The sequence below is a fragment of the Scardinius erythrophthalmus genome, assembly GCF_964197995.2.
Source record: "Scardinius erythrophthalmus genome assembly, chromosome: 9".
NCBI classification, from domain to species: domain Eukaryota; kingdom Metazoa; phylum Chordata; class Actinopteri; order Cypriniformes; family Leuciscidae; genus Scardinius; species Scardinius erythrophthalmus.
The window spans coordinates 26795831-26808072 of record NC_138229.1 but is presented as its reverse complement, the minus strand read 5'-3'; the positions used below and the strand labels follow the sequence as shown (position 1 = coordinate 26808072).

General features: G+C 35.5%; 1 protein-coding gene across 5 annotated transcripts in view; it reads right to left on the bottom strand.

Moving 5' to 3' along the window:
- The window catches only part of st3gal3b (ST3 beta-galactoside alpha-2,3-sialyltransferase 3b), a 61937-nt gene that overhangs the window by 36126 nt on the left and 13569 nt on the right, over positions 1-12242 (bottom strand). For 2 of the 5 annotated variants that reach the window (XM_081374465.1, XM_081374463.1), the window contains 4 exons: positions 8447-8518; positions 8043-8090; positions 4638-4680; positions 1236-1328 (listed from right to left, as the gene is read on the bottom strand). In XM_081374465.1, the coding sequence (XP_081230591.1) occupies positions 1236-1328; positions 4638-4680; positions 8043-8090; positions 8447-8518 (256 nt within the window). The remainder of the gene's footprint in view (positions 1-1235; positions 1329-4637; positions 4681-8042; positions 8091-8446; positions 8519-12242) is intronic. The other 3 variants (XM_081374466.1, XM_081374464.1, XM_081374467.1) reach the window with 2 other exon arrangements.

Genomic DNA, 12242 nt, shown 5'->3' with positions numbered 1-12242 from the left:
TATCCTCCTTTTGAAATATGAAATACCTTTTCTCAAAACACAACCACATCTAGCAGTGTGCAAATTCAAGTGAAACTGCAATAGACCTCAATTCATACATATCAGCAATCAACAATAAGAATGTTTTTCTGTCAGTCACCACTTTGATGAACAATTCATTTTATATTTAGACATTTGTTTTGGAGAATTTTGTTTTTTCATATAATTTCAACAATATCACCCATCTCAGACAGCTAACTTTAACTAAAGGTGCACCAAATTATTTTTACTGAAACACCAACACCGAAATTATTACATATGTATTGTAACAACCAACAGTCAAATAAAAACTGAGTTGTACAAACATTTAAACTGCATGCAAGGCAGTTTTTTAATAATCGAATTATGTTTCTACTCAAATTTGTAGAAACATTTAAACGGTGGCTGTAATATATTTTGACAGGTTTTTTCAAACATACATTAAAGTGCCCCTATTATGCTATTTTAAAGGTTCCTAATTTTCTTGTTTACATGCAGCCCAAAAAAAAAAAAAAAAAAAAAACACTTTAATTTTCTGATAAAATCCATTGCACATCATCTCTTTTCTCAAAGAGTCTGAAAATGGTTTGTTCGAAGATTCATTCTCTCTTATGTCGACAACACGAACCAAACTCTTCCAGGCCTCAGCTACAACTAGAGTGTTTTGTACAGGGTCAAAGTAGATGTTTGCAGGCAGTCAGTGAAGACCAAAGGCTGGCATTATGCAAATTTGTTACATTGTTATATAGGTATGTAACAGGAAATGAGACTAGAACTGCTGACAACTCAACACTTCTTCATTTTAGGAGAACTTTAATTGTCATGTACTTTGATATTTAAAACTCTTTAGACCAATTACACTCACAAACAGCTATATTACACACGGCATGAAAGTTAATATTTGAAAAAGCATAATGGGGCACTTTAAATAATTATGATTAAGACATCACTAACAGTATAAGTAAAAATATAATGAATATGTCATACAGAGCATATTTACCTGTTATAGCTTATACATGTGTGCACGAAAAAGACATCAGAAAAGCACTAATTTCAGCCGAAACGTAAAGTGTATTCAGTGGCCTAAATATCAGTGCATCACTCATTTAAAACAGCAGATTGTTCAACAACATGTACAATAAGTTACAGTAAAAGGCAATGGGTCATTCTTATTGTCGAACCCTGAGTATTATGTTAATAAAAAAATCGGTTCATACTTTGGATAGATAGCAGTCATTTTGGCAGCTGCATAGCCAGGTTTGCAGGATCCTTCACTGAGGTTTCCATACTTGTACACCAACTCCGGAGGCCTGTAGACAGTTAGAGAGGAGAAGAAAGAGGAGGCATTCATTTTGGGTTGTAAATGTTAAACCTGACAGGAATATCAGACAGCATAACTATGCTACAGGGTAATGGTGAATCTGAGGTATATTGTTTTTATCTTGCCTGGCACATGATGGATGACATCTAGATCAGGATGTGATGGATTACTTTGTGAAACTCATTTATCGCTGATGTGTTAAATAAATGAAATAGTCAAACAATAGGAATGCAACACATTTTGCTGTCTACACAAACAGTGAGTGTGTTTATTTCATACTTTTCTTCTGAAAGAATGTTCCAAGCACAAAACAGCTAACGCTCTAAAGACAGCATTCGTGGTATGATGTTAACACAGAAAACAATTTTGACTTGCCCCTCAGTTTTATTTTTATAGGAAAAAGGCAAAAACTGGTTACACGCTCAGTAAACTAAACAGGGCCAGCGTTCCGGGTAGTTTAAAAGCTGAAATGTAAAGTACTTACACTAATTATTCCATAAAGCTAGTTTATTTTTCAAACAATAAAATGGTCTACTTTTCTAGATGAGTAAACATCTGGTTATGCGTGACAGAAGTTTGCACAATGCAAACAATGCTTTACAGACAGCAATGCCATATAACTCATGTCTTGTTAAAATCTGTAATGTTTGGAATCTTGTGGTTATACTTTATTGCCTCCATTGTAGGTGCCTTACAGTATTTCTTTTTAATGTAATTTTTATTTAAATGTTTTCATTTTAATCAGGGTAGAGTTCTACGGGAGTCAAAAATATTGGGTATGACACTGACACAAAAAAAGTTAAAAACTTGAACAGAACCAGGAACAATCAGGCCTCTTTTTAAAAGACTTTCAGTATTCTATTTGTTACAATTTCAGTTGAGGCAGAGGCAGAAGCAGGATCTAAGTGCAGCAGTAATATTTAATAAACAGTCTCAAACTAAACAAAAACTCAGAACAAAAACCAGAACAACAATGTAAAATAACTGACCAAGAATAAGACAGAACACAGGCTATAAATAGACAGAACTAAAGAGACAAATTAACAAGACACACCTGAACTGAACTAACTCAATAAGTAACTATGGAAACAAACAGGCAGGGGCGGAGGAAGACTAAACTGAACTAATAGACAGAACACAGACAAAGACAGAAATGAAAAACAGACTGACTAAAACTACTATTTTTAGATATATTTACACCAACATTCAAAATTATGGGGTCGGTAAGATAAAAAAAAATATATATATATTATTTTAATATATAGAAATTAATACTTTTATTCAGCAATAATGCATTAAATCTGACTTTTTACATTGTTACAAATAAAACGGTCAAATAAATGCTGTTATTTAACTCCTCAAAAAAAAAAAAAAAATGTAAAAAATAAAGTTATGATGCTGAAAATTAAGTTTTTACCATCACATTATTTTTGTATTTTGACCAAAAAATGCAGCCTATGTGAGCACAAGATAATTCTTTCAAAAATATTTTAAAATAAAAATATCTTACAGACCCCAAACTTTTGGACATTTTGGATATATTTATAATATATCAAGTGGTTGTATACAATAATAAAATATCGAGAAATCCTCTAAATGGATGGGGGCAGCAGACACGCTCCTACCACCTAAACTGAGCGGCATCATTAATAACCTGCAGCTCACAACGAAAGCAGTTCAAATAAACAGGTGAAGAGGACACAGGTCAGGTCTGAGAGGCCAATGGGTTTCTGTGCGTGTGTGTGTATGTGTGTGTGTGTGAGAGAGAGAGAAAAATCAGGACTATCAGAGACTGGAGGTGGTTGAGAATGGACACATGCTGGCTGGACCACCTTGTTAAATGGCATCTAAAGCATCAACTGTGTTAATCTCAATACTGGATTAAAAATCACTATTAAATAACTATGTCCATTTTTCTGAAGTGTCAGTAACACAATAAAAAAACAAAAAAACATGTTCTCCGAATTTGCATTGTTGATAAAATGCCGAAACTCCAGGTTTCAACATCAAATCAAATTGTCTGACACTAAGTGCCTTTTCAACAGTTAAAATAAAAGCCACAAGACACTTATTTGCTGAAGCCTTCATTTTGATTAAGTGGTTGGCCCAATGGGGCAGTGTCATATTTTGTTGTCGTGACAGCTCTGAGTCTTTGAGCAGCAGAACGGGTGGTGGATTGAGGCCAGCTGAATGATGAAGTGCACCACACAGACAGTTTTTGCTCACAGCGTCAATGAAATCTAAACCTGTCGAAGGCTTTGCTTATTGTACGTGCGCATGGTGTGGACAGACATGCCTTCTCTGATGCTCAACACTGAGAAATTAGGGCGAGGTGAGAGTCTGAGAGTATGGCTGCTTCAAAGATGAAATGTAAACATATACCTACCACACACAGACCTATCATACATCACAACACGTCACACACGAGGTCGCTGGAATAGATTGCTCAAAGACACTGATGGCACTGAATGGGGGCAAAAGCCTTTATTGCTTTAAAGACTTTTTAGTACCCTAGATTTTGTATTTATTTATATTTCTCTATATAATATGTATTGCTACAACCACTTGATATATTAAACACTACTATTCAAAAGTTTGGGGTTAATTTTTTTAAGAAATTCAGCAAAGATGCATTCAATTGATTTAAAGTGACTAAAGCCATTTATAAAGATTTATATTTCCCCCAAAAAAGCTGTTGAACCTTCTATTCAAAGAATCCAATAAAAAAAAGGTTTTATAATAATCATAATAATAATAATAATAATAATAATATTATAATAAGTGTTTCTAGAGCTGTAAAGCAGCATATTAGAATGATTTCTGAAGGATCATGTGACACTGATGACTGGAGGATTGTCTTTGCCATCACAGGAATAAATTATGTTCAAATATATATTAAAAAACTGTTTATTTTCACAAGTTTACAGTTTTTACTTTATTTTTTATTTAAAAAATACAACATTGGTGAGCAAAAGCAATATATTTTGGAACAATAACATTTGTATTTTTAAAAAATTCATTTCTTACACTTCAGGACGACTGAACTGAACAAGTGAAAGTAGAAAGGCAATGTGGTGACAAAGAAACGGTGACCAGTGACAGCATCTAATACCTATAATACAAATTCTTTATGTAATCTAAAAATCATGATAGTAAAAAAATAAATAAAAAATTATTAAGATAAACTAAAAGGCTGTTTGCTCTTGATCGTTGTTTGTACATTTAGATTATTTTATGTAAATTTTCTCTCTATTGGTGAAATGTATAAGGAAGGGATGGTATCATACAGAATACTTACAGCTTTGTGTCCAAATTCAGCACGAACCCTTGCTTATCAAACACTGTGAAGAGAAAGATGAAAATGAACATTAACTCAGAACATTATAAGCCAAACACAAAAAGAAATGTAAATCCTCACTTGTTATGCCATCATCATGTCAAAATGCATCACTGGTGCATTTTTGTACCACTAAACATGTAAATAATAATTAACATTCAAATAGGTAGTAATAGAAATCCATCATCTAAAGGATTTTAGTGTACGCAGAAGCAGCAGCAATATAAGATTAGACCAGCCAAAACATTCCACATTTCAACTGGGATATTGTTATAAAGCAGCTCTCCACCTATGAGGGCTTCATAAGACCATAGGTGTCAATGATGCTAAGCCTTCAAAAAAGAAGAGAAAAAACAGAAGTGTGAGCAGGGGGAAATGAAAAAGCAGTAAACCAAAAGCAGGTGCATACTTAAGTATGCCTACTTCATTCCGTCTGGTCAATAAAAACAGTAACATGTTCAACTTTAAGCATGCTTAATGCGATAGCTAGAGCAGAGCCGCTAGAAACAAACAAACAAAAAAAAACATTTAACAAAAGACCAAATATTTACCAAGCAGACTGAAATAATGGGCTCAGTAAAAAGGACTGATGAACAGGTAAATGTGGAACAAAACATTAATTTAGCTGCTACATTCTCATTAGCAACACTTGTAGCATTCACAGCGTGAATAAGGCATCAGCGAGGGCAGCATTGCTAATCATATGGCACTAAGGCATGGGAAGGAGAGTTTGAGAATGCCTCTGATGCTCTCCAGACAGATGCTGTAGATTGGAGAGGAGGAACTGGTTAGAAAGTGACCACTGCTGAAAAGGAATCATTCACAGTTGACAATTCAGAGACAGACCCTCCGAGGGTGTTTTAACTGTGGAACCACAGCAAGCAAACTCTTAGATACCCGCCGGGGTCAGACATGAACCCTTTCAGATGGAGGCCCAAGTTTTTGATTACAATTTCACAGGGATGTAAAGTGGGTTGCAGAAATAAATAACACCAAAAACTGACAATCTAAGTGTCTCTGGTATAGGTTTAGGCTGGTTTAGCAGCCTGCAAATCACTGTGATTTATAATGCAAGTCTTTGCAAAATGAAGAGTGAAAACCCATTCATATTATAACTTAACAGATTCTGCTATAGTCATAAAGACATCATTCTAAGGTATGAAGGCTAAGATGTGGTTTTCATTCATAGTGTATTGTTTGTTGGTGACATATGTGTGCTGTTCTGTATGTATCCCAATGACAATATAATTACTGATGTAATTAAAAAGATACTGAAGTTGGTTATATTATTTTATAGATTTAACTTGGGTTTCATGTGTAATGCAAAATAGCTTTTAAAATAAAAAAGAAAATATATCCCTATTAATCATTTACTTTATCAAAATATTATGTAGTTTTTCTAAAATGTCATATCACAATTCACTTAAAAATAATACAATGAAAATAATCTGATGTCATTTTTTTTTTTTTTAAAGGTAATTTTTTATATATTTTCTTAAATATTTTTATTACGTTTCTCTTGGAGACTTAATCAGCACTTCAATGTTTACACAACACCCATCTCATTAAGTTCAAGTTCAACTCTGTTATGGAAAAAAGACTGCACAAAGCACAATACTGACTGTAAATAAATGAGATTCACTTTTTGGTGGTTACGGCCCTGGTGCTCAGAGAAACATGATTTCTTAAAACTTAAGGGGGGGGGGGGTTCCTGATAATGACCCATGTACACTATCTTAAGACCCTTTCACACCAAGTGAAATTTTGAATAGAAAGATTATTATGCCGCTATTCACAGCAGGGATGAACTTTCTCTGACATTTTTTTAATGTCTGTTGAACATTTTTTGTTTCGCCTGGAGATAAAAACACACCAACCAAAGAGATCTGAGAACGACTGATTGCATATACAGTACACTACAATTTAAAAGTTTTGGGCGTAACATGCAATAAACCAATCAGAGTGTCATCTCCCATTCCCTTTGAAAGCCAGTTGCTCTCGTGCCATGGCAGATTCGCTATTTACATGGTGGAATTTGCAAGCGGAAAGACTGAACGTGTCTCCAGAGCGCAAACGGATCTGCTCGTGCGTGAGGTTAAAGCGCACAAGCAGACCATCTACAGGACAAGCCGGATTCCACCATATTTTTATCTATACAATACTAATCTTTTACATTGTAATTTGGCATCTTTGTGTGCTGCTGCCAATATTTGGCATCCATGTGTATGTAGTAAATAGCCGCATATTACTAATGCACCCTTTAAATAATAAAAAAATACTGTGCCATTGACCAGGTTTCAGTTGGTCAATGGTGCAGTCTTTTAGTTGCCTCAAAATAGCACACGCCAACAATGCGCCCGAACACACCTTATTTTCAGACCAGCACACCCATGGGCGCACAAATGCATTTGCTATTTAAACGTGGCGAAGGACGTGAAAATGATAACTGCGTCGGGCTGAAACTAGCAAAAAACACTTGCATCGCATTCCAATCCCTTCAATCTTCGACGCACAACAAACATTGACAGTTAAACAACTACCACTTTGACGCTTCAAAAATTTCATAAAGGGATCATAAAACTCATAAAACTAAATGATTTAGCGGTTTAGTCTAAATTTTCTGAAGATATACGATTGCTTTATATAATGAAAAGATTGAATTTAGGCCTTTCTTCTGGCATGTCAAACTAGTATAACAATTAAGCTTGCTTATAGGCTTGAAACATTATAAATGAAACTTATACTTGACACTCGGTACACGTCAGGCTTTTCTTGCGATTTTGCCGCCCGTCATGTGTACAGATCCTGCACATACACAATAAGCACGTTCAGACCCGGACATGCAAGTGGTAATGAAAAACAATACCTTAGTTATGTGAACTAACTTTTATTTGAGAAAATATACTTCTAATAGGTGTTATGCCACACAATTGAGCTTACGCAAGAACCAATGAGGTTCATTCTCATGTTACGCAGCACGTTTTAGTTTCAGCAAGAACCAATGATGTTTATTTCTCATGTGTGACGCAGCACGTTTGAGCTTCAGCAAGAGCCAATGAGGTTCATTCTAATTTTTGGGTGAACTACCCCTTCAAGGTACAGGTCAGGCACAAAGCGGGGCACCTTTCAGGTATCTGTCCTGGCTGGTGTGAGCTTTATTGTCATTCAGCACCACCTGTTGTACTGGTGCAAATTCATTCCATTATTCGTTGGTTTGTTTTTTGTTTTCTCAAATCGCATTTGGTGTGAAAGTGTCTTTCGTGAGTAATGTAGTGGAGGACATTATCTCTGGACTACCAGGCCTCCCATAATAACTGCTAGGGTTCTCATGTTGACCAGAGTGCACTCTTTGCAGTAAGGCTGTACCTGAGCCTACTGTTCCTCCCACGGAGACAGGACCCTCGACCACCGGCTCTGAAACACAAGACCATCAATTAGGCCTCGTGGGTTCTGTCCTTGACACAATCTTCTGGAAACTTTGAGGTCACGCTGAATGACCCTCAGGCCAAACCCACAATAGCCAACCTATTTCAAACAGTACGAACTAGAAAGTTGCATTAGTTCCAGGAATTACATGAGGTTGAAAATTTCAGGATCCCCATCACCATAGTTTCCAGCTGATACCATTAGTAAAATTGATTATTTAAAAAAAGCTTTAAAAAAAAGAAGCCCAGATGGATAAGGATGTTAGTGCCCGACGGAGAGCTCATTGATTATTTCACCAGTCCCCAATAATCGCCACAACAGAAGGAGCGGTAGAGAGTTTCTACCTTTGGTCACAGGCGATTTGACAGTATTTTTAGTGACTTTACGGACTTTTACTGTGGCTGGCACATCTTTATCTGTGAAACAAAAGAATTAAAAATTAGCAGACCTGCTAAATATGTGCAAAGTCAAACAACATATGATAATGAGGGTAAACATTATGAACATGCAGAAAACAAAAACACTCATTAGCATAAAGGGCCTTCAGAAAGTTTTCAGGTTTGATGCCACAGATCTTTTCAAAATGGACAAAACCAGCTTTGAAAACCATTACACTGAGTCTTGAACATTTAACACTATATCTCCACTGCGTCAAAGTAGCATGTCATCTCACAATTAGGGGTGGGCGATATGACCATATATCACGATAGGAGTAATTTTATTTCAAGATAATGATATATCACAATGTAGTTATTTTTGTTTTAAATAAGGTTTTTATATCACAATTTTTGATACCATTCAAATTTCTAAGTAAAAAAACTCAAGCTTACTGAAGACAAGTGAACAGTCAGTGATAAAATAAGACAAAAGAAATAAATGAAAAGCAATAGGATAAAAAAAATACAATAGAACAAAGACACAAATGAAATAGACCTGAAAAAATTACAACACTAAATAAGAAATACTACATAAATTGTAATAAAATAATAAAAAGTAATTAAATGTACAAAAAACACTGCATAGTCTTCACTGTGCAAATTAAATTTAAATGTATTCTTTTTAAAGTTAGAAAAGTGATTTAGCCAGGAGCAGTGAGGGATTATTTCTTTGTCTTTTGTTGTTTAAGATTAATGGCACAGACAGCAACAGGAATATTAGGCTGCTGCCACTTTAAGACCAAATGCACAGATCCAATATACTGTGACACATACGCTTTCTCAACTGTTTACGCTCACTTAAGAAATAAATGACTGTGTTTACGAGGATACTCGCAAAAACTGACATTTTGACACGTTCAAACCCAATAAGGTGGCAAAAAGACCTCAGTTCAGTACTCATGCACTCTATAAGCAATGGCTTCATGTGCGCGTCTCTCAGAAAGAGCTCAGAAACCTTCTCTCAGATGAGTTCTTACATCTCTTTCACTGCTTTTTGCACTTAAATTATTTAAAATCATTTGTTTTTAAATTGCAATGTTTAAAATTGCATGCAAGCTTTTGTGGCAGCGCAGCATATCAATGTCACGTGAGTGCATAACCGCAATGGAGACAATAGTCCAAAATCTCTCCCGGTTGACAAATTTCTACCGGTTAATCGTCCTCCCCAACTAACAATATTCACTAACATGGGCCAATCAGCTGTAAGTTTGATGCTAGACTTTAGCAACATTTAAATTAAAACAATCCTACAATTTTACGTTTTTGTGAGCCTATAAAGGCTATTCTAGATTCTATTTTAGAATAGTAAATATTACACCATTGCTACTACTGCATAATTAGCTCAAAACAAAGCTGATTTAAATTAGGAGGCCAGAAATCACACGCTAAGTTTGACATAATGCTAAGAAGATATTTAATAGCTTTTATTTTATTTAAGGATAAACGTCATAGCAAATATTAATAGTTGTCATTAAAACAATTTTATTTCAGACGAACAAGAAATATAAAGTGAAGCTCTACAGCTCGTCACTTTAGCTTCCTTTAACCAACTGAACTTTCAATGCAGACAGCTCCATTGATTATTATGGGATCTTTTTAGTTTGGATGCATCATGAGGCTTGTGTCCGGTGTAGAGTAGAGACAGTGTACTAGCTCTGCTATGACCTGGATCTGGATGAGTTCAGACTCTCTAAAACTCTCTAATAACATTCGATTTATAAGGAGCATTTGTAAAAAAAAAAAAGGAAAAAAAAGAAATGTTTTTGCCCTCTCTTTGTCATTTATCATCAAAATAGGGTTGCGTTTCCTTCCCTTGTACCATTTTCAGAGCCATTTATTGTGATTTGTCTTTACAATGTGTCCTGAAGTGCCTTTCATAACAGGGGTGAGGTTAAAAAAAAAAAACATCCCAGGTTCACAAAATTTTCCAAAATAAACTGGGCGCAGCTGTCGAAATGTGCCGTTTATAATTAGTCTAACTTTTTCCACAGAGGTTCAAGATACCAAAGTCAGAGAAGGCAAACATGAATTGAACAAACTGAGAACAACTTGCTTGCTGAACACTAAATAATCTCGGAGACTGTACATGAGGAGAGGAATAAATGAAGAAACCTGCCAAATCCATTTCCTCAGCTGCGTTTCTGAGAGCCAATACGAAACCATTAATCAATACAACTTTTCAAAATAACTGCAGCAACCAAATAGTTATTTGCCTCATCATCGGTCTATAGCACAGCTCTTTTCCATATGAAATGAAAACACTTTATTCTGCCTTATCAAGTAGAACATCAATCATATTTACACACTATTTACACATTTCAGGCCGTTTTGTAGATCAGGAACACGGGGACCGTTCTGACTTGTCTGCACCAGGACCGAGCCGTATTCCAACGGCATGCTAAAGTACTTCAGTGTTAGTGCTGCACATGATAAACATCATGCTCCTGTGGTGAGTGTGTGTGTGTGTGTGTGTGGACTGAAGCCGCCTTTCCACCATCTCCAAAATTCAACATTTGATTGTCGCATTTCTCCCCCTAGTGGCAGTAGCAGAACTTACAAATCATTTGTGAACCAGCCGTTACCCTCCGCTTATTCAAAATGAATGAATAATAAATATATTAATATATCCACACAAAACAAATGACCAAAAAAAAAAAAAAAAAAAAAAAAAGGTTTTCTAGAGCTATATAATGTAAATAATGCCCACACAAAGGGCTTAGATTAAGCCAGGATTAGTCCTTAGTTCAATTAGTACATTTGAGTAGCTTTTATAAATGTTCTTTGTTTGTTTGTTTATTAAATTTTTAATGCCATGTTAGCATAATAGGCTACATGGCAAACACAAGGCCAATATCACAATCCATAGAATTTTAATTATTATATAAAACATTTCAACTTGACATAAGATAGAAAATCTAAAATACACTCGGGGGCTACATTCAGAAATATTCCATGTAAACATGTTTCTGAATAAAAAGCGCTTTCTAGTAGTATCATAAAAATTACAGTTCAACAGAATATGTTCAATAGTCAAAGGAACGAGAGACATAAAGGAGGACAAAAACTCTGCCTATCAATTGAAACCCATGTGTGAGTCTTGAGTGACCCAGTCAGCACTTGATTTAAAGTTATGGAAATTTAGACAATTATGGGGTGACAAGACCTTGAGTCAGAGGCAATTAAAAAGTTCTTGACCCTTCTCAATATTTTCCAAAACCAGGAGTAATGTTCAAGACTCAGCTGTGAAGACAAAGCCTTGGTCTGGAATTCAAATGCCATATTGTTGATCTCCTATCACTGCTGCTGCTGAAACGCAGTTATCAGTCTATAAATGTTCTTTAGAAGAAAAGAAAAAAACATATTGAGACAAAACAATGGCATAGACGTAAGTTGTTTTCAGTTAAAACAACCCAAACATTCTTTTTAGCCTGGGACTAGGCTTAAGCCTCGTCTGTGAAACCAGGGGTTATTATTTTAACATGCAGTCTGGTGGTTGCATGCGTTCTAGTAGCAAATACACGTACGGTTGGTATAATAAACCATCATCACCCAGCAGCGGCCTCGGTGAATCTGACACGAACTGTGGTGCTCTCCCTCCCTCTAGTGGCCAAGGAAAGATTGCAAATAGAAGTACCTTATTTTGGGATTCATCCGATGAAAAATAGAGTATTCCAATGGAAGACCATCAAGAACCTGCCTTATA